This window comes from Monocercomonoides exilis, assembly GCF_001643675.1.
Source record: "Monocercomonoides exilis strain PA203 chromosome Unknown scaffold24-1337568, whole genome shotgun sequence".
NCBI lineage: Eukaryota > Preaxostyla > Oxymonadida > Polymastigidae > Monocercomonoides > Monocercomonoides exilis.
In genome coordinates, this window is record NW_027150569.1 from 1,261,089 (window position 1) to 1,287,144 (window position 26,056).

The 26,056-nt window shown below is 38.4% G+C and overlaps 6 protein-coding genes across 6 annotated transcripts; 2 read left to right on the forward strand and 4 right to left on the reverse strand.

Annotated features, from left to right (window-relative positions):
* Window positions 1-68: 68 nt before the first annotated feature.
* MONOS_6290 (uncharacterized protein) lies at window positions 69-4,399 on the reverse strand (the record flags this gene model as incomplete). The annotated part of the gene is made up of 5 exons (XM_067876512.1): window positions 69-1,920; window positions 2,136-3,647; window positions 3,777-4,092; window positions 4,211-4,270; window positions 4,395-4,399. 5 exons carry the CDS (start codon window positions 4,397-4,399, stop codon window positions 313-315), a joined length of 3,501 nt encoding a protein of 1,166 aa, XP_067727032.1. The 3' UTR covers window positions 69-312.
* Window positions 4,400-5,169: 770 nt separating this feature from the next.
* On the reverse strand, window positions 5,170-9,467 carry MONOS_6291 (uncharacterized protein; the record flags this gene model as incomplete). Its single annotated transcript, XM_067876513.1, has 3 exons — window positions 5,170-6,116; window positions 6,297-6,841; window positions 7,024-9,467. The coding sequence occupies 3 exons, from the start codon at window positions 9,465-9,467 to the stop codon at window positions 5,557-5,559; spliced, it is 3,549 nt and encodes a 1,182-aa protein (XP_067727033.1). The 3' UTR covers window positions 5,170-5,556.
* Window positions 9,468-9,557: 90 nt separating this feature from the next.
* Window positions 9,558-11,282, reverse strand: MONOS_6292 (uncharacterized protein; the record flags this gene model as incomplete). Its single annotated transcript, XM_067876514.1, has 1 exon — window positions 9,558-11,282. The coding sequence occupies one exon, from the start codon at window positions 11,280-11,282 to the stop codon at window positions 9,558-9,560; it is 1,725 nt and encodes a 574-aa protein (XP_067727034.1).
* Window positions 11,283-12,073: 791 nt separating this feature from the next.
* MONOS_6293 (uncharacterized protein) lies at window positions 12,074-14,719 on the forward strand. The gene has a single exon (XM_067876515.1). The coding sequence runs from the start codon at window positions 12,167-12,169 to the stop codon at window positions 14,210-14,212; it is 2,046 nt and encodes a 681-aa protein (XP_067727035.1). The 5' UTR covers window positions 12,074-12,166; the 3' UTR covers window positions 14,213-14,719.
* A 247-nt stretch (window positions 14,720-14,966) lies between these two features.
* On the reverse strand, window positions 14,967-15,737 carry MONOS_6294 (putative transposase-like protein; the record flags this gene model as incomplete). Its single annotated transcript, XM_067876516.1, has 2 exons — window positions 14,967-15,662; window positions 15,735-15,737. The coding sequence occupies 2 exons, from the start codon at window positions 15,735-15,737 to the stop codon at window positions 14,967-14,969; spliced, it is 699 nt and encodes a 232-aa protein (XP_067727036.1).
* Window positions 15,738-16,987: 1,250 nt separating this feature from the next.
* Window positions 16,988-25,980, forward strand: MONOS_6295 (uncharacterized protein; the record flags this gene model as incomplete). Its single annotated transcript, XM_067876517.1, has 10 exons — window positions 16,988-17,074; window positions 17,132-17,303; window positions 17,384-20,622; window positions 20,662-20,678; window positions 20,827-20,986; window positions 21,083-21,259; window positions 21,351-23,428; window positions 23,610-23,827; window positions 23,991-25,217; window positions 25,318-25,980. The coding sequence occupies 10 exons, from the start codon at window positions 16,988-16,990 to the stop codon at window positions 25,878-25,880; spliced, it is 7,938 nt and encodes a 2,645-aa protein (XP_067727037.1). The 3' UTR covers window positions 25,881-25,980.
* Between the last annotated feature and the right edge of the window lie 76 nt (window positions 25,981-26,056).

Here is a 26,056-nt window from a genome sequence, read left to right on the forward strand (position 1 = left end):
ACGTTTTTTGTTCTTTGTTTCAAGTCAAAATGTAAACTTTTTTAGTCATATTTTATTGTTTTCTTATCAGTTTGCGTTCTTGTTTTTTTCTGTTCACTTTTGCGATTTTTATAAAAAAAATAAAAAATGATATTTTCGTGAAATGCATTCTTTTAAAGAGTATCTCATTGAATTGAAAATACAATCTATTCTAATCATCATGTCAAATAACAGCGTTCCAGAATTATATGAACGATCTTTCATATTCAAAGCTTCAAAGATGCAATTGTCTATTGTCATAAATATTTGATCATAAAAAAGAAACTTTAAACTTCATTTAGCACTTTCTTCGTTTCCTGTGGTTGAGTTCGGTTGAGAATGTGCTTGCTTCACTTTGTTGAGTGAAATCTTCAGAATTAATGATTTTCTCTTTGGCTGGGGTTCTTTCTGAACTTCATTCTCTTCTTTTGGATGTGTGTCATTTTGTTGCATGATTTGTGTTTGTTTTGTTGGAGTTGAATGAGATGTCATTGATAGCTGTTCAGGTGTCAGTGTTTGTGTTGGCTGTAATTGTGATATGTGAGAGTCATGTTGAATGGGAGTAAGTTCAGGTGTATCTGATTTGATGAATGTGGTTTTACCAAATGAAGAAGAAGAGGATGAAGCAGATGAAATAGATGCATTTGAAATGATTGAAGTGGAAGAAGTAGCAGAAGATGGACTTGATGATGCATATGAGAATGAAGGTGAAGAAGAGGAAGAAGGCGAAGATGCAACTGGTGAAGAAGAAGAAGAAGAAGGCGATGATGATGGAGATAATGATGATGGAGAAGAATACATTGAAGAAGTTGTGAAAGGAGATGCAGAAGATGAAGAAGAAGGCATGCTCGATGAATCAGAAAGAGGAAGTGGAATTGTTTCTTGTTTTGTTTCCTGTGAAGTGTTTTGTCTGTTTGAAACGAACTGAGAAAATCGAATAATCGAATCTTGTGAAAGTGCCTGCTCATCTGCTTTAAAGTGAATGGGAGAGAAGGCAAATGAATTCACATTTTCAGTTTTATTTGCATGTTTTTCAGAAAGTTTATCGTTCGCCATCTCATTTTCTGCTTTTACCTGATTCTTTTCTTGCTTCTCTGAATCGTCTTTCTCCATCTGTCTTTCCTGATTCTCCATCTCCTGCTGCCTTAACCCATCCATGAACTTTCTGTGCTCTTCTGGGTGGAAGTAAATCAGAGGCACGCCAGCTGATGCCAAATGAGAATACAACTCTTCTCGATACAAGTTGACAGCTCGATCAATTTCGTTTTCTTCTTCCTTATCTTCTTCCTTTTCATCATCATCATCTTCTTCTTCTTCTTCTTCCATTTTTGCTTCTGCTTTTGTCAAAGTTGTTGTTTTTGTTGATAATTCTTTTTTTGTAGGATCTTCTTTGAAAGAAGGAGAAAATGCTGTTTTGTGAACAACATCGTTGAATTCATCCAGCTGAGTGATGTATGAAGAGTGCATCTGACGCTTCTGCTTCCGATTCGAGTGCTCTTGTTTTTGTGAAGAAGAAGAAGATGATGATGATGTTGAAGATGATGATGAAGATTGTGATGACTCATCTGCTATCTTGGTATTTTCTGTGTTTTGTGTTGATTCATCAGAATCGGAGGATGAAAAGATTGTTGAAGAAAAACTGTTTTCGTCAAATGAGTTGAGCAAATCTTGATTCAACAAAAACTTTGGAACGGTTCCAAAAACAGAGTGAGTGATATTTTTGCTCATTTCATTGTTCGACTGAGCCGAAGAAGAAGACAAAGAAGACAGTAAATATTGTTTCTGATGCTTTTTATATTTGTTGTGTGCTGAAATCATCGAAGAGAACACATCCATCGGCTCAACAGGAATTGTGCTTCTGAAACGTTTTAATCTTTCGAGTCGTTTAAGTCGAATGGAAATCTATTCAAAAAATAATAGTAAAAGAAATGGATATTATTGAAACAATAAATGATCAGAAAAGGAATTGAATTCAAACATATATATACATACATATACATATACATACATATATATATTTAAGAAAAATATTATTTCGAAAATGCAGGGGAAAAAACAATTTAATTTGTAATTTATTTTTTCGAGAAAATTAAAAGAAAGGTCAATTAGGAACATACGCTTTTGTTCAGCTTGTTTATCTCTTCATGAATTTCCTTGTCTGTCAATGAACTCATCTTTCTCATTCTCAGAAACACAGAAACATCATCTCTATAATTAACTTCTGCTTTCTTATTCTTTTCGTCTTTATGAGCATCATTTTGATTTTGCGCATTATTTTCATCTTCTCGGCTTGTATTTTGTGGTGATTGATTCAAATGATCATTGCTGACTTTTGTGTGTAGAGAAGGATCTAACGAAGGAATGAAATAGGAATCTTCAAGTGGAACAGGCGAAGAGATATGAGAGAAAGGAATCTCAAAAGAAGAAGAAGAGGAGGAGGAGGAAGATGATGATGATAGAGAAGTTTTATTGGCCGATTGTAAAATTGAATTAGGATGTGGAGTGAATGGGAAAAGTGTTGTGACAAAAGAAGAAAGCATATGCTCTCCTCTTTCCATCGTCCATTTGGGCAAATAGTTCCTCAACTGCTCAGAATCCTTTGACTTTTGCTTCAAAGCATCATCAGCTGCACTTTCAGACAAAGGATCTTCAAACGATGATGAAATTGAAGATTCTCTATTTGTTGGATCGCTTCCAATGAGTTCTCCACTTCTGTTCATTTTTGAGGGGAGGAAGTATTTACCCAAAGACAAATCATCCAGCAGAAGATAAGCAGAATCATCTCTATTTTCATTGCTTCCTTCTTCTTCCTCTTTCTTCTTCTTCTTCCTTTTTTCTTCCTTTTCTCCTTCCTTCACTTCCTTTATCTCACTTCCTCCTTCGTTCCTTTTCCCATCTTCTGCTTTCTTTTCATTCTCTTCGCATGTTTTTGTGTTGAATGCTTCCACATTTGTCTCTCCATTCTGTCCGTCTTTCCTTCTCATGCTCAAATTCTGTTGTTTATCTTCTCTTTTGTACATCAGAAGCAGATCATCTGGCATATGAGACGGAATCGGTGCTGTGATGGTTGTTTTGAATAATTGAACTATTTTTATTCCCTTCTGCTGTTGAGGTGGAGGCGAAGAAGCTGGTAACGCTTGCTGATGGTGTTGTGCTTGTGGAGAAGACTGAGGTATCTGAATTGGCATTTGAGTCTGCATTTGTTGCTGCATTGGAGACTGAATTTGGCTCTGGAATTGTGGAAGAGCCTGTGGAAGTGTCGAAAGTTGTGGCTGAGGCTGCATTTGAGCGATTTGCTGCTGTTGCTGCTGATGAAGACTCGACTGGCGGGCAAACGTGGGAGACACCGCTGGATTAGTCGGAAATTGGATGCCTGCTGCTGCCTGTGCTGGCTGCAATTGCATTCTGTTCAGCTGGAACTGACTCGACAGATGCGCCGGGTGCGGAGGAGGAGAGGGAGAGAGTGTGCTTGCTGGATAAGTGGAAGCGGGTGAAAACATGTGCGGAGCTGGCATTCGATGAAAATTTGGGGAAAATGATCTTGCAAAGCATAGCGGAGAGTATGGAAGAAGATGGATTTTCAATCTGTTCAAGATGCTATCAAATGGAATAACACAAGCATCGAACAGCTAATTTGACAAGAGGGAGTTACAAATTATAAAGAATGGCAGAAATATGATTTAAATTATTTGTTTTTTAATTTATTCAAGGAAAAAATGCTTTTAAACAAATTCAAATAATTATATTATTTTGCACACTTTTTGACTTTCTTTTCCAAGCCTTATCAGCCCAGTTCCTTGAATAAATTCTGATTCGCCGAGTAATTTCGTTGTTACACTTTCATAAATATCAGTTTCTGTACAGATTTTTATCCCCCCCAAATAATCTGACAGTTCTGGTGAAAGTAATTTTTGGCCTTTAGGTGTTTCGAAGTCCATCTGAACATCCAATCGAACTTTATCCATTCCAATTCGACCAACTGCAAATTCAATTGGAAGTGAACTATAGTTGATCTTTTCATGACCATTCAGAAGTGGATTGGACCAAATATGCAGTTCGTGTCCGGTGGAAATGCTGTAAGTTAAAAATTTTAAGGATTTAAAGAATAAGGTTATTGGAATCTCTGAATAACTTCCATCCTAAAAAATTGAATTGAAATGTTTCGATTTGTAAATTTTCAAAAAGCATACACAAGATGAAACTGTTCCAGAAATTTTGAGCAACCAATTTTGCGGAATATTGCTCGGAGCGCCTGAAAACTTGTTTATAGAATCAATAAATGTCTTGATAATAAAGAAATAATCAACATGTTAATAAAAGCATTCAATTAACATTAATAGCAAACGCGTAATGATACAATGTTTTGCAAATAAAACGTCATTTGAACATCGACATTCCATTTTAATGATTTTTGTTTTTCTTTTCTGGAATTAAATGATGATTCCGCAGCATCAATAAATTTATTCATCTTCAAATCAAATTTTAATAACTTTGATAAAATGTCATCCATTAAATCGTGATAAAGGATGCTTAATAAAAAAATAAAAAATATTTATCTTGAAAATTATTAATTATGTCTTACTCAAAAAGTTGAGCAAAATTCGAATTAATCTATTCTCGTATGTCAGATGAAATATGCAATGCTTATTCAATATTGAAATTGATTCACACAATACTTATTGTGATTAATTTGAAAGAAATTTTTTTTTTCAATAAATAATTTTTGAAGAAAAGGAGTGGGTTTTATGAAAAGTTGAAACACTTCAATTGCTTCAGTATCAGTTAAAAAGAAAGAAAGAAAAAAAAATTTTTTTTTTTCAAATGTTACTGAAAGACAATTGAAAACCGCAAAGCATAATTGTTCGATTTTTGTCTTCAAGTCCATTCACACTGAACAACATAGTTCATAAAACGAGAAAATGAAAGACCTGTGCTTTGAAAATACTTTTGTTCATTGGTTGTGCAGAAATATGGTTGAGGAAAAGAAGGATTCAAAATTGACATGTTTTGAGTTTCAAAAGAAAAGTGAATTTGTTGTTTGTGCAAATGTTGTTGAAACTACAAATCAAGAAATTGCCTTTTTGTTAATAAATAAAAACAAATGAAGAAGAATTGAAGCAAATGACATCAACAACACAAATTGAAGCATCTCAAAAATTAACTTTTGTGATATTATCTGCAAGTATGTTCAACCAAAAAATCTATCAACAAATATTGTAAATTAGAGATAAAATGATAACATTCAACGCCATTTAGATTTAAAAAGCCATTGAATAATTTTTCAAACAATACATACACAAATATCAAAGAGCAAGCTTCATCAGTCAACAAAAATTTTTGGTATAAACAGGTTAAACTTTAGAAAATTCAAACAACGAACAAAAACAAAAATCAAAGGCTCAAAAAAGAAAAAAGAAAAAGAAAGAAAGAAGAATAAAATGGAACAAAAACATTTCTGCAAATGTGCAACTTTCCAAATAAAGCCGAAATAAATGCGGCAATATCATCAAAAAAATACAGTTTCCTCACAAAAATCAATCATCTGCTTTTTAGTGATTCTTCAGTGATTTCACTTCCTGCCACTGTCAAACCATCAACACTTGCCCTTTCATCACTCATTTCTGTTGTTTCTTCCTGATCAATTGCATCTGATATTGTCACCATCACTGCTTCTCGAGGAAAGCGCTGGATGAACTCTCGCTTCAGCTCTGTCAATTCCAGTCTGTCTTCTGGCTGAGCTGACAGGCAAGCCCGAATAATCTCAAAGAATTGCGATTCCTTCACGCCACATATGTCTGGTCTTTCGTGATTCGCCATCTTCTGTCCCGCCACCTCTGCCGCATACTCCCCAAACGGAATCTCTACCTTCAAGCACTCCCACAGCATCATCCCAATCGAAAATGCCACTGACTTCTTTGTTGCTCTCATCTTCTTGTTCATCAGCAATTCTGGCGCCTTCCACATCAGGCATTCTTTTCTGAAGTTGTCCTCATCCTCAAACGCTGATGAAGGAAGAGAGTCACAATCATCATCGTCATCATCGCTTGCTGATGCTACAACTGTTGACGAAGAGATTGAAGAAGAGTCTGAATCATCATCTGACAATAAATCAGAATGCATCACAATGCAAATGACCATGTGTTCCGAGAACAGCACAATATGAGGACTCAGATTGGCAAGTGATTGAAGATCATCTTCCTCATCTTCAAACGAGTGAAGTGCTCCATTCGCTACCCAGAACAAAACCTGTGCAGCTGTTTGTTATCTTTCTTGCAAACTCCCAATTGCCATCTCCTTTTTCTCATTTCTTCCATGAAGCAGCATGAACAATGAATCCCTCAAATCCACAATCAATTTCTCATGAGGAGACGAACAGGCCATCACATCCACCAGATTCGACATCGATGAGGTGGTTGGACACAGACTCTCTGATCGAACAAATGTTGAATCTGAATCAGTTGTTGAAGTGGATGAAATGGAAGGTGAAGGAGTTCTCTTTCTCGTTTCCTCCTCTTCTTCTTTTTCATCCACATTTTCCAATGCCCATTCAGGGATCTTGTCTGAGTCTTTTCCAAGAATATATTCAGTGGAGCCACTCTCACTCAGCAAATGCTCTGATGACTCCGAATGTCCCAAGCTTTTCTTATACACCCTCTTCTTGATCCTTTCTTCATTCTTCTTCTCTGCCTCCCTTTCTGCTCTTCTCCACTGCTCCTCTGGTGATGGCTCCATTGTTGTCATTTCAATCAGCTTTGGATCCTTCCTCACAGTATCATTCACAATCTCTCTCAGATCCTTCGCTTCATTCTTTGCCTTTCTCCATCTGAGTGCAAGAATAACAGAAACAATAAGAACAATTAAAAATGAAACAACAAATATAACTGCAATTGTCAAGACCCATGATTTCCCCATTTTTTCTCCTTCAGCCAATTTATCATTCGCTGTCTTTGGTTCTGTTTTGTTTTTTGAATCTGACATGAAGTTGATGACAATTGCTTTCCAAACGAAATCACCACTGACACCTCCGTCTCATCCCCAACGGTTGTTATCTTGTCTGAAGGAATCGTGCCTATCACTTCTGTTTCTAACACAAAACTGTTTTCCTCAAATTCAAATGTTTCAACAAACTCCACATCCCCTGTTTTATACACAAGCCTGAACGACAAATTGCAAGGCAGCAGCTTCCCTTTGAATATAACCTCCATTTCTTCTCCTTTCTCCCTTGTTTCAACACTCTCCAACACTGGAATGAAGAATGGAGATGCTCTTTCTTCTGCTATCCCTCCTAAACTGCATCCATCATTCAAAATCCAAAGCGAAAAATTGGGCATCACCCTGTCTCCTCCTTTCAAGCTCGAAATTGTCAGTGAAGCAGAATCTGAACAAATAATATTCCTCCGAAGAGAAGGATATTTTTCAATGAAAGGATTGTTATTTGCCAGCATTCCCATCTCGATTACAGTCTTTCCTCCTTTTATCGATATTCCTCCTTTCGATGAATTCTCTATTTTTATTTCAACCATCTGTAAATCGGAGTTTTCGGAATGGACGAGTGATCCATTCCATTCACAAATTTCTTCAAATGCGTTATCATTCTCGGCTTCGCTTTCTTTGGCAACCATTCCTTCAAATTCACACATTTGCATCGAAACATCCTTTGCATTGTTCATCTCCATAATGCTTCCTTTGCTTGACAGAGAATTGCAGCTTTCACAAGAACAATTTAAAAGAACGATTTCAGCAGAAGATGAAGAAGCAGAGAGAACAGAAGTTCCTTCCGAATTCCTCGAGCAGTTCTTGAATGAGGTGCTTCCAATAAAAATTGTTCCTGAGGTCGAACTGCTAATCTCAAGGATACAGCCTTCTGACAGCTTCACTCCATTTGCACATGCTCTATCAAACACAACACTTCCACATTGTCCAAGCTCAAAAACATTTGCTATTGATTCAATCTGTTCCAGTTTCATATTTGTCAACGATATCTCTTCCCCATTGAACACAAATGAAGGCTTCTTGAATGAAAGGAGAGATAGTGAGCAGTTGTCAATGTGAAGAATACCATTTTCGACGCTTAACAAAGTTGAATTGAGAATTATTGCTTCAATATTTTCTGACTCTCCAACTGAAGAGAAATCAACAAATGATAAAGAAAGTTCCCCACTTGCTTCATGAATGATAGAACTTCCAGAATAAGAAAACGACTGACCAAAGTTGAATTTCAATCTCTCAATCCGAACTTTCTCTAAGGTTGTGAGAAGACTGCCCTCATTGAAATTAATTGTTGAGTTCAGATGCGCCAAAGCTCCTGAAGGAGATTGCAATGAGCTGATGGTTAAATCACGAGCATCACATTCTCTTTTGATAATTGATTCCTCTGAGATCAGGAGCTGTGAATAAAATGAAGGAATAATATGTGTCACTCCCTCACTCATTGATTGGCATGGCGTGTTAAACTCTCCACATTGCTTGCTGTCTGTGTGATTGTCTGCAACTGAAGACACAAATATCGCCTCGCTCTGATATATCACAATCCTTAGCAGAAGATCTTCTTCATCCACAAACGAGTCTGTTGTGCAGCCCCACATCGCCAGCTCCTTCACAAACGGTGTTCTGAAATCCAGCAGGAATTGCTCTTCAACTATTTGTGCATCAATTGAGCGGCATCGAACATACACATCTCTCCCTCTCAATGCAGAGTTGTCTCTGAATGTGATATTCAACAGCACAAAATTCAGTGGCTGCTCAACCACCGTGGTGCATTCCAGAAACAGCCATCCGCCTCTTCCTGTGCTCGAGCAAAAGCACTCAGAAATCGTGCAAAATGAGCAATCAAAGTTTCCTCCCTCATTCAACACACAAAACATCCCTCCTCCCTTTCCGCACCTCGTTCCACCACACTTCTTCATCGTTGTGTTTCGTATCACCATTTTCAAAGGCTCATCATTATCATTCCGAATGATGGGAATATCATTGGTTGTGTTCTGGGTTACTTCTTCGAATGAACTCCACTCAATTACAACATCTTGTTCAATTTCATTTTTTTCTCTCCTTGAACTCTTTGCTATGTTCAATCCGCTTGCCCCATCCAGCTCAACATTCTTCATCGTCAGGTTTTTGATGTTCAATGTTGTTGTTGGCAACACAGAAATAACATCCTGTGAAAAGCTCAACAATTGTATTGTCACAAAGTCCAACACAACTGAACCTCCTTCTGCCTTGATAAGCCCATAATGTATCACTTCTTCTCTGTCATCTCCTTTCTTGGTGAATGAGCAGTCTTTCACAGTCAATAATCCTTCGCTTGATCCAACATGCATTAAATAATTGACTCCAATTGTGAAAGATGATGGAATCGCAAAGCGAATCAGTTCGAACTGCGTGATACTCTGAATCTTCATTACCATTCCTTCTGTTCCTTCAAGCGATGAAACACATTCAAATGAACACATTTCTGAATTATTTGAGCTTATTGAAAATCCGCTAACATCAACACTTTTCCGAAGATATCCTTTTACAATGATGATCATATTCTTTTTATTTCATTCTGACAATCTCATTAACGAATAGTCAATTGACAAGCAAGGATAATCTGAGAATCCACAGGCACCCATATATCTTCCTTCGCTGCCAATAAAAATCTCTGAGACGAGTGAGAGCCAGAAATAAATCAGCGGAATGACATTCGTTGTATCATTTCCATCAAAGCCTCTCAGGGAATTCAATGAAATATCTGCCAGGTGTTCGAGCACAAATGGAAGAGAAATGTTTGTGATGCTCTTCGTCAAATTCGATGATTCAACAAACACATCATTTCCATATTTCGCAACATTTGGCTTGTCTTTATCGAAAGTGGGGGATGATATCACAAATGAAGAATCGTCATCAATCACTTTCAGTGCAATCCCTCCCCCAAACCCAATTTTCCGTTCTTCTGCTGGTGCTGTGCATCCTGTGAATGTGCATGAAATAACATTCAATTGAGTATTCCCTTTCAATTGAGCATTGATAGCCCCTCCTCTGCTTCCATCAGCAAAAACAGAGCATCCATCAAATTCACATTCTTCAATATTAATTTCTACATTTGAATTTTCATCATGGCTGTTGTCAATGCTCACACAGCTTCCACTTCCGGCTGCTCTTTCTATTTCTGTGAAATTGCTGTTCGTCATGTTCAACCACAGAGTGTTCATCAACTCGATATTTGTTCCACTTCCAGACAATGAGATCAATGGATTTCCGCTCAATATGATTGAAGAAACCGAAAATGAATCAATAACCAAGGTTCCAGATTCAACAGATAAAATCAGAAATGACAATTCTAATGATGGATCTTGAAGAGAAAGAGAACAGTGAGATATCGTCAGTATCGATGAAGAAGAAGAAATGAAAGTTGAATGTGAATGAGACGGAGGAAGAGAGAAGATAAGTATCGATAATTCTGTTTCAAAACTTGTTATCATCGCTGGGTTTAATGATGAAGTTGAATCGGAGACTGTCCAGCCACTTTCATCATCATTTCCTTGGATTTCATGTTTCTGTCCAGCAAAATCCAATTCATCACTCATCGAAATCATTCCACTCACAATAATTTTCTTTTCTCCTGTTTGTCTTATGAGAGAATGCTTCAAGGTCAAACAAGGAAACTGGATAATCCCACAGTGAGAATGGTCAGATGCCTCGGAATTGCTCACATATATTGCTGTTGGATTGGGAAGGAGATAAATACACAGTGGGATGGCCACACTCGTATTTCCATTGTCATATCCTCGCACTTTGTCAACAGAATCTGATGATGAGGTTACACATGCAATTTTTCTTGAAGTTGCAGTTTCTTCCAGATTGGGCGATAAGACGAAGATGTCTCTTCCCCATTTGGCCGTGTTTGTGCCAAAGGAAGAAGAAATCAAGAAATCTGGATTTTCATTCAATAATCGAAGAAGGATTCCTCCCCCTAGTCTGTACGATGCAGAGCAATAGCACCCATCAAAAGATCCGCTTTTCACTTTCACTTCATTCTCATTCCCTGCACACAGCATCATTGATCCTCCATCAACTGATATTGTGCTTCCACATCCTTCAAAGGTGCAAGAATTCAGATCAATGTTTGCTTTGTCATTCGAAAACGATATCACAGCTGCTCCGCTCGTTGTTCTTTCAATTTCATCAAAGGCACAGAATGAAAGTATCAAGAAAATATCATTTGTCGAAGAAAGCGAAAACAACGAAACAGTGGATAAAGTTTTTGCCCAGTTCACATTTTCCATCTGAAACATGCCATTCTGAACATAAATCAGTTCTATCAAAAATGCTGTTTCTGTTGATTGTTCGCTCCCAAAAGATATATTCAATCTCCTTATTGATATTTCCCTTGGTCCTGTAATCTCAAATAGCCTTGAGGCTCGATTATTTGCAAATGTCGAGTCATGCACGATGGTGAGGTCACTGATGGATAAAATGCTTGCCAAAAACAAAAAAAGAAAAGAAAGAAAAGAAAAGAAAAGAAAAAGAAAAAGAAGAATCGGAGTTTACAAATTCTATTTGCTCCGTTCTACTTTTGTCATTTTGATGCAAACAAAATAAAAAAGTATGCCCCAGGTCGTATGAAAAGGCACTTTCCGAAAAAAAAACAATTAAGATTGCATGCCCGTAGGTGTAATTCCGTCTTCTCCAAAAAATATTCTATTTGCATGAACATGAGTGCAATTCAAATTATCTAGTGCAGAAACTGAAAAAAATACATCCAAAAACAAATTTTGAAATACAATTTTCTTGAATTATTAAGCATGTTTGCATTGAACAGAGTAATAACAGTTCCCGGTATTTTTGTGGGAAATATGACAAAGGAGCATTTGGTTATCAAACAAATCTTGTTCGCTGTTTTTCAAAACTTTTATTTTTCTCATAAACAACGTATTTCCTCATTTCAGCCGATGGATTCCAGCAAATATATTCTATTGCCAAAATGCTGTTCACAAAAAACAGCAAAACGAAATAAAAAGATAATCATCAAACGAATGAAGGTTGAATTTTGATCGATCTGATCCGAAAGCCATATTAGCGAATCTGATCTTCCGGATTTTTACGAATCGACTGCAAACGCTGTTTTTGAATCCGCCTGACGGATCAGAACTGCAGGGATATAGAGATAATGAGTTTTCAAAGAGAAATACAAAAAGAAGGATTTGAAAAAACGAAATGCGATCCAACAACCAAAGATAAGGAAGGAAGGACCGAGGCAATGAATTGGATCATAAAAAACAGAACAGATCCTCCAGCACATATGATGCACGATATAACACTTGGAGATAAAGATGGATCAACAATGGCAATGCTCTGGATTCAAGAAGTTAAAGCAGAGCCACCATTGTGGATGAGGCATGGAATAACGCTTGGGAATAAAAATAAATGGACGATGGCAATGTTCTGGATTGGGAGCGTGAAAAAAGAGCCGCCGGAGTGGATGAGACATGACACCGCTCTGTGTGATGCTATGGGATGGACGATGGCCATGGTGTGGATTTGCTTTGTGCAAACAGAGCCACCAGAATGGATGAGACATAAAGAAACACTTAAAGATAAAGACAGATGGACGATGGCCATGCACTGGATAAGATATGTTAAATCAGAGCCACCACTGTGGATGAGGCACGATAAAACCGTTTGCGACACAAATGGGTGGACGATGCTCATGCTGTGGAAAATATTTATTGAAGCAGAGCCCCCAAAGTGGATGACTTATGATAATGCACTTGGTGATGAAGATGGAAGAACAAAGGCGATGAACTGGATCATCGATAAGAAAGCAGAACCACCGCTGTGGATGAGACATGACATCACACTTGGCAATAAAGACGGATGGACGATGACGATGTATTGGATTGCTGTTGCGAAGACAGAACCACCAGAATGGATGAGACATGACATCACACTTGGCAATAAAGACGGATTCACAATGGCCATGTTGTGGATTATATTTACCCATGCGGAACCGCCAGAGTGGATGAGACATGGCGTTTCACTTGCAAATAATAAAAAAGAAACAATGGCAATGCTGTGGATTCGTGATGTTAAAACGGAACCACCTGCATGGATGAGACACGAAAGCGCATTTGCAGATGATGACGGATATACAATGCCTATGTGGTGGATTCAGTTTGTTCAAACAGAACCTCCAGAATGGATGAGACATGATATTTCGCAAAAGAATAATTGGGGGAAAACAGTGGCTATGATGTGGATAGAGAATACGAAAACAGATCCACCAGAATGGATGAGACACGATATTACGCTTCGTAACAATTTCAAATCAACGATGGCTATGTTGTGGATTCAGTTTGTTCAAACAGAACCGCCAGTCTGGATGAGGCACGAAATTACACTTACCAATAAGAATGGGTGCACAATGGCCATGCACTGGATTCGATATGTCAATTCAGAACCACCAGAGTGGATGAGACATGAGAAAACACTTGCTGATAGCAAAGGAAGAACAATGGCTATGGTTTGGATTGAATATGTCAAGACAAACCCACCAGAATGGATGAGACACTACAATGAGCTTGCAGATAAAAACGGAAAACCAATGGCCATGAAATGGATTGCATATGCGAAGACTGAACCACCAGAATGGATGAGGCATGGTTATTCGTTGAAGGATACGAATGGGAGGACGATGGCGGATCATTGGAAAAGTAATGTCAAGAGTTCACTACCAGAATGGGTGAGACATGATATAAAACTAAGTCAAAAGGATGGCTGGACAATGGTAGATTGTTGGGAAAATAGTGTCAAGAGTGAACCATCAGAATGGATGACACATGACAAAACGCTTGATGATAAAAATGGAAGAACAGAAGCAATGCGATGGATCGTTGAGAAAAAGGAAGAACCACCTGAAAAAATAAGGCATGACATTAAGCTTTCAGATAATAACGGGCAAACCATGGCCATGCTATGGATTTTTTGGTTGAAATCAGAACCGCCAGAATGGATGAGACACAGCATCACCCTTTCTGACAAGAATGGAAGAACAATGGCCATGCACTGGATCAAGCAAGTTAAAACAGATCCTCCTACATGGATGAGACACGACAAAATGCTTTGCAATAAGAGTGGATGGACAATGGCTAAACTCTGGGAATTCTTTGTTCAGACCGATCTACCAAAATGGATGGAGACTGATAAATCCGCATGAGTGTTTGCTTATTTGTGTTGGATGTGTCGTTTTCGATGCTTTCAATGAATCAGCTGATTAACATGTTTCTCAATAAAGGCAATTCCACAGCCTATCGAAATGCATGATTATTCTTTCTTTTGAAGTGACTTTCTATCTTTCTGCAAACACTCGGATATTCTTCAAGCAAATATCAGTTTGATAGCCTATCTATTCTTTATCAATTATTTTTTTTTTCCTCCTCATTTTATCTCAGCAATTTAAGCGTTTCATTTCATTTCTTCTTCTTCTCTTTTTATTTTATGTTATGTTATGTTATGTCATATTATATTATATTATATAATTTTATTTTATTTTATTTTGCTTAGTTTAATTTTGTTTTGTTTTGTTTTGTTTGGTTTGGTTTGATTTTGTTTGGTTTTGTTTGGTTTTGTTTGGTTTTAATTTTTTACAAAATAATTTAAATAATTTTTATTTGATTCAGTTTACAATCATAGAAAAGCTCAATATGAATCTCTTTCTCTCTTTTTCTTTTCTTATTTTCTTTTTCAATTTGTCAATGTGGCAAATGGATACAATACCGGTACATCAGAATTGACTTTATTTTATGATAAAAGTATTTATCATAGTGTAATATCTATTCATACAAAATATCAGAGTGAGGAAATGATTCTATGTTGAAACAAATATTTTTCAAAGAAAATAAAAAATTGGATTGGGACATATATTTATTAAAATTTCAAAATAAATAAAACTGTCGATTATATTGGAAAAATTATACTGAAGGGCTGCATTCAGTCGAACTTTCTTCGTCTCCTGATCCAAGTGGATCAAAATCATCATCATTTTCGATTTCAGGAAGAGTGTCACCTGCATCTGGGATTTCCTCTTCATCCATTTCTTCTATTATTTCATTTTCATCTTCAATCAATTCATCAAGTTCATAATGAATCAAATCTTTCATCATATCTTTAAACTGAAGCTTCAATGAACTTTTAACCAAAAACAATGTAATCTGATCGGCGAGATTTTTAATTCTCATTCCTGACTGAGGAAAGGATGACCATAAATGCTTCCATAACCCTTCAATTGTGTTTGTGCAAGCCTTATTCTCTTTATTGAAGAATTTCCGCTTGTGGCAGACTGTTTCATGTAAATAACCAAACGTACTCAAACATTGGAAAGCTTTCCATTTGTCAGAATATATCTTTGTTCCGAATTTAAGGTGATCCAGAATTATTGGAATCAGTGTTTCTTTGGTTCTGTCAGGAACAATCATCATAAATCTGTCGCCATCTCCTCCACCTTCCAACCTTACGACTCCTCCAATAATCCAAATCAATTTCTTCTTTTTTCCTTTATGGTATTTCCTTCTTCTCCAGACTGCTTCGTCTATCTCCACAATCTTCCCCTCTCCTCCGATTTTGGCTGGTTTCTGTTCCAAATCCGCATGCAACAGCACCTCATTACACTAGCCCAATATGATTAAGTTTTTCTATTCACGGACAATTAAATTGAAACAGTTTTGATTAGGATTTTCAACCATAGATATAGTAAAACAAGAAAAGCAACTCAAAGGGGCTTTTTCAAATTTTCGAATACTGTTCCTTCATGAATTGAACTCTTGAATTTTCTGTAACTTGTGCAAATACAATATCTGTATCATTCTTCCTTTCTGCACATTTTATTTTTTTTTTTTGCGAATTTGCCATATTGTTGAAATAACATCTTGTTGAATAGTGAAATTTTAATTCCACGATTTCTTTTCATCATGAAATGTGAGACTCATCAATGATATTGTTCTATCTTTAAAGATCAAATTTGGTTCAGCCATGAAAAAGGATTAATCATTCGGTTGGAGTGGACTCAACCGACACCCAAAAATTAACACACATTATCATTTTCCCAACATATTAAATGATAAATATTTTATTAATTCTTATTTTATTAAGAAAAATAACTTTATTCAAATATTTAAAATCATCTTCTATCTTGTCATTAAAATACAAAAATAATTGGATTTTCCAGGAAAACCCTGACTTTTTGACCTTTTCTTAACCCTAGCAATTAGGAATAGAAAACAAAAAGTTTTCAACACTCAAAAAAATTTTCAATTTAGAGCTTGTTCATGAAAAGAAATAACATAAACATAAATACAATGGGTGTCATCAAAATCTGTGTTGATTGATTCCACTTTTCCCAATCATTCCCTAAAATTGTGAAAAATTCAATGAAGAAGAAATTAAGTATAAATTTTGAACATGTTTCCACATAAAGTTAACAACTGAAAATATCATAATTATTTATCATTAATAAAGATAAATAGGTTGAAAGTGTTTTAGAATGTTCCGGAATAATACCGTTTTGCCTAGGTGCACCACATAAGCATTTTTCTCTTTGAAAAACAGACAAACACATTAAACAAAAAATTTTCGTTGTACCATATTAAAATTCAGATGCAGTATCATGAAAGAAAATCATGAGTTTTTGCATTTCTCTTCAAATATTTTTATGTCTTGCACAGATGGAATGCATGCAAGTGAAACAAAAAGTCAAATTCACTTCTGCACTTCAACAACTTGCGACATTTGGATTTGAACAAGGTTTACCTAATAATATTGTGTTTATTCTTCATAGCACATAATGTCCACAATTTTACATTCTTCTTCGTTCAATAAATTACTAAAGGAGGTTACGCTAAATTTAATATTAAAATGAGGTGAGTTGCTTTTCTTTTTGATTTTTAAAGTCGAATTTATATTTTTATTTAGCGATCCTAATCCGATATATATTTTTATGCTTCCAACAAGAGATTTTGAAAAATTGTTTAAATATCTTTTTTCATCATCAGAAACATGTGAAAATTATTTTTCCAACATTATTGTTTGTTTTTTTTTTCACCATCGATTTTCTTTCTTAAAAAAATGATAATTTTATCAGAATTTTGAAACAGGATATATCGAACAAATCAAGGATAATGAAACTTGCGAGTTTACTGAAGTATCTTACAAGCGCTATGGGATTGGTGTTGCTTCTTGTACTAACATTTCTCATTCTCTAAATATTGATTTCACGTTACTTAATCCAGGCCAACAACATCTGTCAGCTGGAGGTATTTCTTTCTTTGTATCTTTTTAACGCAGTAAATTCATTTTTGTAATTATTTTTTACTCCCAACATTTTCGCAAATAGATATTGCAATAACATATTATTCATTCGTATCGTTGGGGATTTGGATTTGCTTGGGGATTTTGATATCATCTGCTTTTATGCTCGTTCGTTCAAGTGGGCAGCGTTCTGTTTTGATGGCGCTTTTATTCTCTACGACAATTTTGAAAATTATAATTTCATGTTTGATAACAATATCTTTGCGCCTTCACTTTTACAAGATGAGCAGGCCGCATATATTTCGATTATTTTTATTCGGATTGTCCACAGCGGTTGGAAGTGGCCTTTGCTTTTATGTGTTTATGTTGCTTTCTTTAGGATTGGACATCATCCATCGCAGAATTGGATTCATTACAAACATACTTTTGCTTTTCACGTGCATCTGCTTGGTTGCTATACGTGTGCTTACTCAATTTTTCAATGGCTTGTTTTTCATTCTCATGCTCGCCCTCTTTTGTTGCGCTGGTCTGCTTCTCAATTGGCGTGTTGCGCGGAACATTCACGTGCTGGAGCGTCAGCTGCTGGCAACACCTTCGCATCCAATTGTGCTTTCGATTCCAACACGAGCAAAATTGAAGTTTTTTGAGAAGCTGCGACCGTTTGTGATGGTGGTGGTTGTGCTGCGGTGTGTGCACGTGGTGCTCGTGGTGAGTGTGGAGGAGGAGTCGTCTGCTGCAGCGTTTCTGTTTGATGATCTAACTGACTTTCTGTTGGTGGCGCTGATGATTGGCCTGATACTGACATGCTCATTCAGAAAGGCAGGGGAGCTGGAGCTGAACTTCTTGGCATTCACAAATCTGCGGCAGATCAGAGAGAGAAGAGAAGAGAGGAGAATGCGCGCTCAGCTGGCAAGTGTCTTTGAAGAAAACCAGAGGAGAATGGAGTTTGAAAGAGAACTCGGCAGAAATGCAGAATTGGATGTGCTGACGCTTCTTCCTCGCAGTCACTCAGCGCCTGCTTCTTTTCATTCTGTTCCATCTCTTTCACTTCTTCACTCTTCTCAGCAGAACATCTCTTCATCATCTTCTTCAACAGATGCTCAATCATTTCAGTCAGATTCATTCAATTCTCATCTATTTGACTCAGAACATCATTCTCGCTTTTCAAACACATCTCTTTCACAACATCCACATTCACAGTCAATTCATCTGTCAACATCTGACGCTTCAACCAGACATCTTTCTGCTTCCCAAAGTTTAATCACATCATCACCACCATCATCATCTGCTTTTAACACAAGAGCATCAACAAACATTGAAGCTCATTCGTATTTTACAGATGTTCAGAGTGAAGCTGCAAACCATTCAGAAGACACTCAATTTGCACAACATGAACAATCAACAGCTGAACAAAATGTCCAATCACCTCAAAGTCAAAGGAACAGGAACAGGAACAGCAACAGAACAAGAAACTATGAAGAAGAAGAGGAGTTGAATGAAGAAACATTTGAAGAAATAGAAAATGTTTTGCTCGGCTTGGGAGTGATAGACGATGACTATGAGCAACATTCAAGTGAAGAAAGATCTTCAGAAAGAGTTAGAAATAACAACGAGGCAGGAGAAGGAGAAGGAGAAGAGGAAGACGATGACGATAATGAAGAAGATTCTGTTGCATCAGCGCATAATTGGAGAGGTGCAACACATGAAGTTAATCACACAGACACTCCACAAATTGCTGAGTGGGAGACAGAAGATGATGCTATCACAGAAGACAGCAGCGATTTCGAAGAAGAGAACAGCGAGTTTACAAACATTCGACATTTGAACATCTTTCGGCGCTGCTCATTTCGACTGCAAAAGAACCGGCTCTTTTTGATGGAGAATGACCCTGGATTGTCTCCTCCAGCACGACTGTTTGCTTTTGCACGCCCGTTTTTGAGTCATTCTTTGCAAACACACAGTCAGCAGCAGCCACAAGAGCAAGGGAATGTAGAGGAGGAGATGGAATATGACAGGACAAGAGATCAAAACGAGAGAATTGAACAGCATCAGCAAGAAAGTGCACATAATAGAAATGCCATTGAAATGATTGAAATGAGTGAGATTCCTTATGATGCATCTGCATCATCATCCTCATCTTCGTCCTCATCATCTTCATCCTCCTCCTCATCATCTATTGCTATTCCAGAGCACAATTCTCCAGAATCCCTTATCAATCTACTCGGAGCATCTGAATCAGTCCATACGCTTCCTCAGGACGATTTCATTGAGATGACATTCAACAATCTCTTAGCCAATTGGAATTCCTCTTTTCGTCCAAAGACAAGAAGAGAGAAAGAAGCACAAAAGGATTCCATCGACATTGACGAGGATGCCTATGAAGGAGAAGCCTTTACAATGCTAATTTCAGGCGGTGGGGATTTATTTCAATCATTTGAACAGTATTTGGATGTGGAGGCGCTGATGGAAGGAGACGAAGAGAGAGACGAGAGAGAACTGATGAGGGCGATGGCCGAACGGAGCAGACTGCAACAGAATGAAGGCGATGCAATGAGAGGGAACTGGAGGGATACAATGAGAGAAGGAAGAAGAGGAAGAAGAGGAAGAAGATGGAGGAGGAGAAGGAGAATGCATCACACACATCACAGTCAAGGCACATCATCTGAACAGCATTCATTGGAATTGGCACATTTGGAGGATTTACTCGACACATCTCAACACGAACAACTTCAACAGACAGACAGACAAGAGCAGAATGAGACAGAAAGGCAACATGAATCGAATGAGGATGAAGAGAATGAAGAATACTCGGAAACAGACTCAACTTCATCAAGCGATTCTGCTGATGTGACAGATGCGACACATCAAAATGCAACTTCTTCTGATGAAGAAAGCGAAGATAGTACCTTAGATGAAGACGATGATGAAGACGATGCGGACGACACGGATGATTCGGAAGAAGAAGAAGAAGAAGAAGAAGAAGACATCACAACATTTGAAGCGAATGGAGTTGAGTCATTTCTGCGCTTTTTGCTTGGCTTAGATGAAGAGGAGCCATTGGAAGGAGAGTTTGATGAGAGCATTGCAATGCATGAAGGAGGAGATGTTGGGGATGGAGTGAATGCACAAAATGGAGATGCAAACGAAGAAGGAACAGATCAAAACGATGTTTTGAATCAAAATGACAATTCTTTCAGAAGTCATCTTCGTTCTGTTATCCAATCTCATTCGAAAAAATCAGAGGTGATAAACATGGATGCTGTAGCAAGCGACAAACAACCCTTGCATGTTTTGGAGCAGCCTGATGGAACATATTCTGTAGGGGTTTTATTGTGGTAATTCCTTCATTTTCTGTTTCATAAGATATTGAGTCTTTTTGCGTATATTTTTTAAATTTATCCAAATTTTACAATATGTTAATTTGTATTTTTATGATTTTTTGTTGACTTTCATTGAAAATATTATTTGTACATTATGGCATACATTTCACAATGTTTTTAAACGTTTTATTTAAACTTTAAATAAAAGATCAAAACCATACTACAACAATATGTTGGTTGAACACGCAAGACAAATTGTTGAGTTTACCATCAGGAGATGGAATCTCAAAGAAATGTTTGCAGTCACTCCATATAATTCTTCAGAAAATGTGCACACATTCATAGTCACATTCAGTTTACCTACACAGGTTTCAAACAAATTTTTGAAATATTTCTTTTTTATTTTTATGAAACAAAAATTAAAATATTTTCAAACAAATCTGTTGACGATTAATTATCATTAGGAAACTCCTATTCCTGAAACGATTGTGAGGCTTTTTTTCACCGTGGAGTATGTTCCTGAAACAGAAGAAACAAAAAGATATTTTCATTTCGAACACCAGAAATTCACACACGATGTTGACGATAACTTTATGCTTCCTGAAGCATGGATTCAAAGATTTATTAAAAATAAAGCAACGGTTTGACAAAAATTAATCGAATTTGAAAAAAATTTATTTCTTAATCCGAATATTCATTTTATTTTTGCTTCAAAATTATTGTTATGAACAGGTACAATCACAATTCACATCATTATCAACGCAACGTTCTCTTGAAGTTCAAAAGAAGACGACCATTACAAGACTAAGATGTACTCTCTCAACTCAGTCAAATGGAATGTCAGCAAATCCAAATCACATTCATATTTTTGATGGAAAAATAGCAGTGTACAATCCTTCAAAAAATCAAATTAATGTTTATTCAAGAACAGCTACAAATGCAACATTAGATCATGGTGCATTGAAGCTCACTTCAACAGCAACACATCCAATTTACGGGAACATTGTCAGGTGTTGCGTATACAACAAACTTCTTTTTGTTCAGATTCCATCACCACCACCAACAAATCCTGATCTTCCTCCGCAATATCTGCTTTTCCATGTATTTGACACAGCTTCAATGAAAAAGCACAAGCTCTTCAGAATTCCTCTCCCAGCAGCCCTCCACACACATTCACTCGTTTTAACTGCTGCCACCATTTTAGACAACACCGCATTTGTTCTTCTAACTGTATCACCTTCATTGTTTGACTCATCTTCTGCATCTTCTTCGCAGAGTTCCGACGCCCAGCCCAACAACGGGTCTGTCATTCCACCTTATCTCATCTGCTTCCACCTGCCAGCGATGGAAGAGAGCTGCCTGGTTGAGACAGCAGAGGCTATTCAGGGCGTCGATGTGCTGATGAGCGACGTGTCTGTGATGGTCGTGCCGTTTCCGTCGCACTCGCTGTTCAAGTCACTCGAAGCACAAAAGCAGTCTCAGTCTGATGAAAGCGACGACAGAGGAGAGAAAGGCCGAGACGGAAGCAGCAGAGGAATGGGTTCTGACGACAAAAACGGAGAAATGGACGAGGAAGAGAACGAGGAAGAAGAAGATGAGTTCGCTTTTTATGGGAAAGACGGGAAGCCGAAGCTGGTTGTGACGGATGTGACAGCGTTTTCTGGGCCGTCGAGGCAAATTGAAGAGAACGACATTGTGTTGGTGTTCACATACAACGCCAGAGAAAGCATTACAGACTGCCAAAACGCGCAGCCGCCTCGCAAAAACTCTGCTTCTGCTCTGTCATCGTCGTCTAACTCGAAGCAAGTGTTGTATCCACACACTCTTCTCTTCTACTCATTTGCACTCCGCCGCCCAACATGCATTTTGCGGCTGTGCACCAATGAAAATCCAGATGTTGATCGCTTGCTGCATCCACCGCCACCGAAAGACGAGAAATTGTCGTTTGAATTTGGGAAATATGCATCCACAACGAGTTGGTGGGATGGAGGAGAAGATGGAAAGGGAGGAGTAAGACCAGACACGATTGCAACGACAGCAGCGTCGATGAGGAACAAGCACGAACACAACATTGGAAGAGGAGGAAGCTTTGGAAACCAGCAGGACTTGGAAGGGAGTGGTAGAGAGGGATATCAGGAGGGAGGAGATGAACGCAGGGATTCGAGTCATTATGCAGGGAGTGATGAACGAGAAAGCAACAAAGAAAACAAAGACGAATACAGCGAAGAGCAGCAAGCATCAGAATTGTCTTCGATGGAACAGGAAGCAAATGAAAACAACGATAAGATTGACTTCCAGAGGCGGTTGGGAACAACCAACTCGGCAGCCATCTTCACCTACCCAGCAACACATTATGCGTATCAGAAGGCGACGTCACTGAAAGGCGAAGAAAGTAGCGCTGTTCTGTCAGCTGCGATGACTGCTGCCACAAGTGACGATGCGCTGGCTGGGATGGAAGCAGCAGAAGGCGAAGAGAGAAATAGAGAAAAGGGGAATGGAGCGAATGGCAATAAGCATCTGAACTCTTCCTCTCTGCAGGGGCTGTCTCATCCACAGTGTGTGTGTGTGGATGAGCACCACATCGTCGCATCTTATTTGAGGACACTTGTTGTGTGGCCGATGAAAGGAGGGAAGCCAGCAGAGGGCATTCCACCTTATCAGATGACAGGGCACAGTGACAGAGGATATGTCACATCGATTGTGCTGCACACGCCATTCTGTGTGACTGGCTGCTCTTCATCGAGGGCTGCAAGGTGTTTGTGCGCATATGAAGGGAAGATGGACAGCGAGAAGGACGAGAAGGAGAAATTGTATGTTGAAAATGAAGAAAGCAATGAGGGAAATGAGAGATATTTGATATGATTTTTCAACGAACGCTCAGAATATTTTTTTATTTGATTATTTTTCATGTTTATTTATGAAACTTTGATATTCATTTTAATTCGTATTATATTGATATTTAATCCCCCCCCCCCCCCCCCCATCTTTTAGACTGCATGAATTGGTTGTGTGGAATCTGAACACACATCTTTCAGTGCGCAAAGTGAATCCTTTGAGAGCATTCAGCTCAAATCCATCATTTCCTCTGGCTCTTTTGGGACTGGCATTCCCAACAAGACTCATCCCATCTGCCAATCTGCACTCTGTCAGCTTGTCTTCTTCTTCCTCTCAATCATCCTCTGATGCTTCTAACATGGCTGATTCAAATGGTTTGTGTAGAAAATAATATTTAATTTTCTTTTGATTCTATGCGATCCTTTTTTTTTTTAAATAAATTTTTATTCAATAAAATACTTTTTCAATTGAAACACTCCAAAACACTTTGACTTTTTAAATCATTCTTCTTCTCTTTCCATTTTTCATCCAATTCAGCCAAAGAAGGTGCCATCAACACGCCCATTCCAGTTGCATCTGCCACACCAGCCAATGCCGCTACACCTGCAGCCTCACCCACTTCATCCTTTGCCTCTTCTCCAATGGGAGCATCTCCAAACACATCTTCCTCTTCATCGTCATCATCTTCTTTGTCTGCTTCCTCCTCTTCCTCTTCAGATGCACCAACAACCCAGCCATCCAGCAAATCATCATCATCTGCTGGTTCTGGCTCTTCATCATCTTCTCTTGTTCCATCGTCTGCCTCTTCTTCTTCTTCCTCTTCTTCTTCAGGCTCTGCCCGCTCTCTTTCCACGAAGCAGCTCTCCATCATCCACACAGCCTTCATCAAAGACACCCTCAGCATTGCTGCATTGACCACTCTTTCTGTTCCCTCTTTCCTCCAGTCAGCACGTGCGAGGGTTGACACCTCCTCAACCACTCCGTCGACCGCTGCTGTTGCCAACGCCATCCACGACGCCTCGCTCGCTCGGATGGGCAGCGGCGGATTCGCCACGTCGCCCACGTCTCCGTTGAATGTGGTGCCTCTGCTGCATCGGCTGGCTCTGTCGATTGGGCTGATCACGAAAGGAAAGAGGAAGACAGGACATTCTTCGGCTGCATCGCCTGCTATGCCTTCTTCACCAGCATCTTCATCTTCATCTTCATCAGCATCAGCATCTTCTTCGTTGAGTGGAGGAATCAAAAAAGCAGGAGAAGAGGAAGGAAGAGACGAGAATGAAGATCCGGGGACAGCCATCCAGATACTTGTTGGGTTTGAAGATCACACACTTGTGATGTGGGATGTGGTGGAAGAAGTGCACACAGCAGGAGATGACAGCTCGATGGACTACGATGATGATGATGATGATGATGGAGAAGGAGGAGGCAACAGCAGCAATGAAAACAGACGCTTCTATCAATCAGCAGCCGAGCCTCCTTCGTCTGCACTGACCTCGTCGCGTGCAGTGAAGCTGCCTCCTCTTCCTCCTCTGCCTCATCCAGTCACTCGAATGACGCGTCAGTTCTTTTCTCCTCTTTCTGTGTGTGGCGGTGTGTGGGTGGGTTCATCAAAAGGAGGGGCATCAGATGTGGAAGGCACACAGCTGTTTAAGACACTCGCAGCAGACGAGCTGAAGATATCGTGTGACACACTCCAATTCAACAGCAACGGAATGTTCTCAATCACTTTGCCTCCCATCACTTCTGCTGCTTCATCTAGTTCTGGTTTGTCACATTTCTTTCTTTCTTTTTTTTTATATTTTGATGTTTTTTTTGATTGACTTTCTTTCTTCTTCTATTTCTTCTTCTTTTTTTATTAATAAAGCCAAACAATCAACAATATCTGGTCTGAAAATCGAAGGCCAATGGCGTGAGATTGTCCCCACAGCGCAGTCGAGCACGCAGCTGGCTGTGCAAAACAGTGCTGCCCAAAGAACACTCCGACAGCTTTCACCTTCTCATCTGCAGCTGTCTCTGGTGGCAACTGTCAGAACACCCCTCTTCCCTGTCTCCCGCTCTGAATCATCACAGCGCAGAGACAGCGATCCTTCTGGTTCATCTTCATCATCCTCTTCTTCTTCTTCTTCTTCTTCCTCATCTGACATGGCTGCTCCTTCATTCACTGAAAGCGAAGATAAGAGAGAACAGGTCAAAGAACTTATTCTGCTGACTCTAATTGAAGGAGGATTGGGATTCCCTTGGAAGGCAACAACAGAAATAAGGGTATCGAAGCAGATGGCAGAGCATTTTGCACATACTCCTTATTCATCACTTTCTGGATATAAACATTCTTCTTCTTCATCTGAATCAATTTCAACTTCTTCTGATGATAGCGATGAGTTTTATCTTTTGAAAGAATTTGTCGGACCTATTTTTTCTGAACGATAATTAATGCTTGCATTTTGAATTCATGGCACATTTCACGTTTTCATGGATAGAACCTTTTTTGTTGAATTTTTTAAAAATATTGATCAAGACCCATTGTTTACTTATTGAATAATTAAAAGAAGTATAAAAGCAAGGCTGATCAGAAAGTGATCATTTTGCCCTCTCCTCGGCCAATT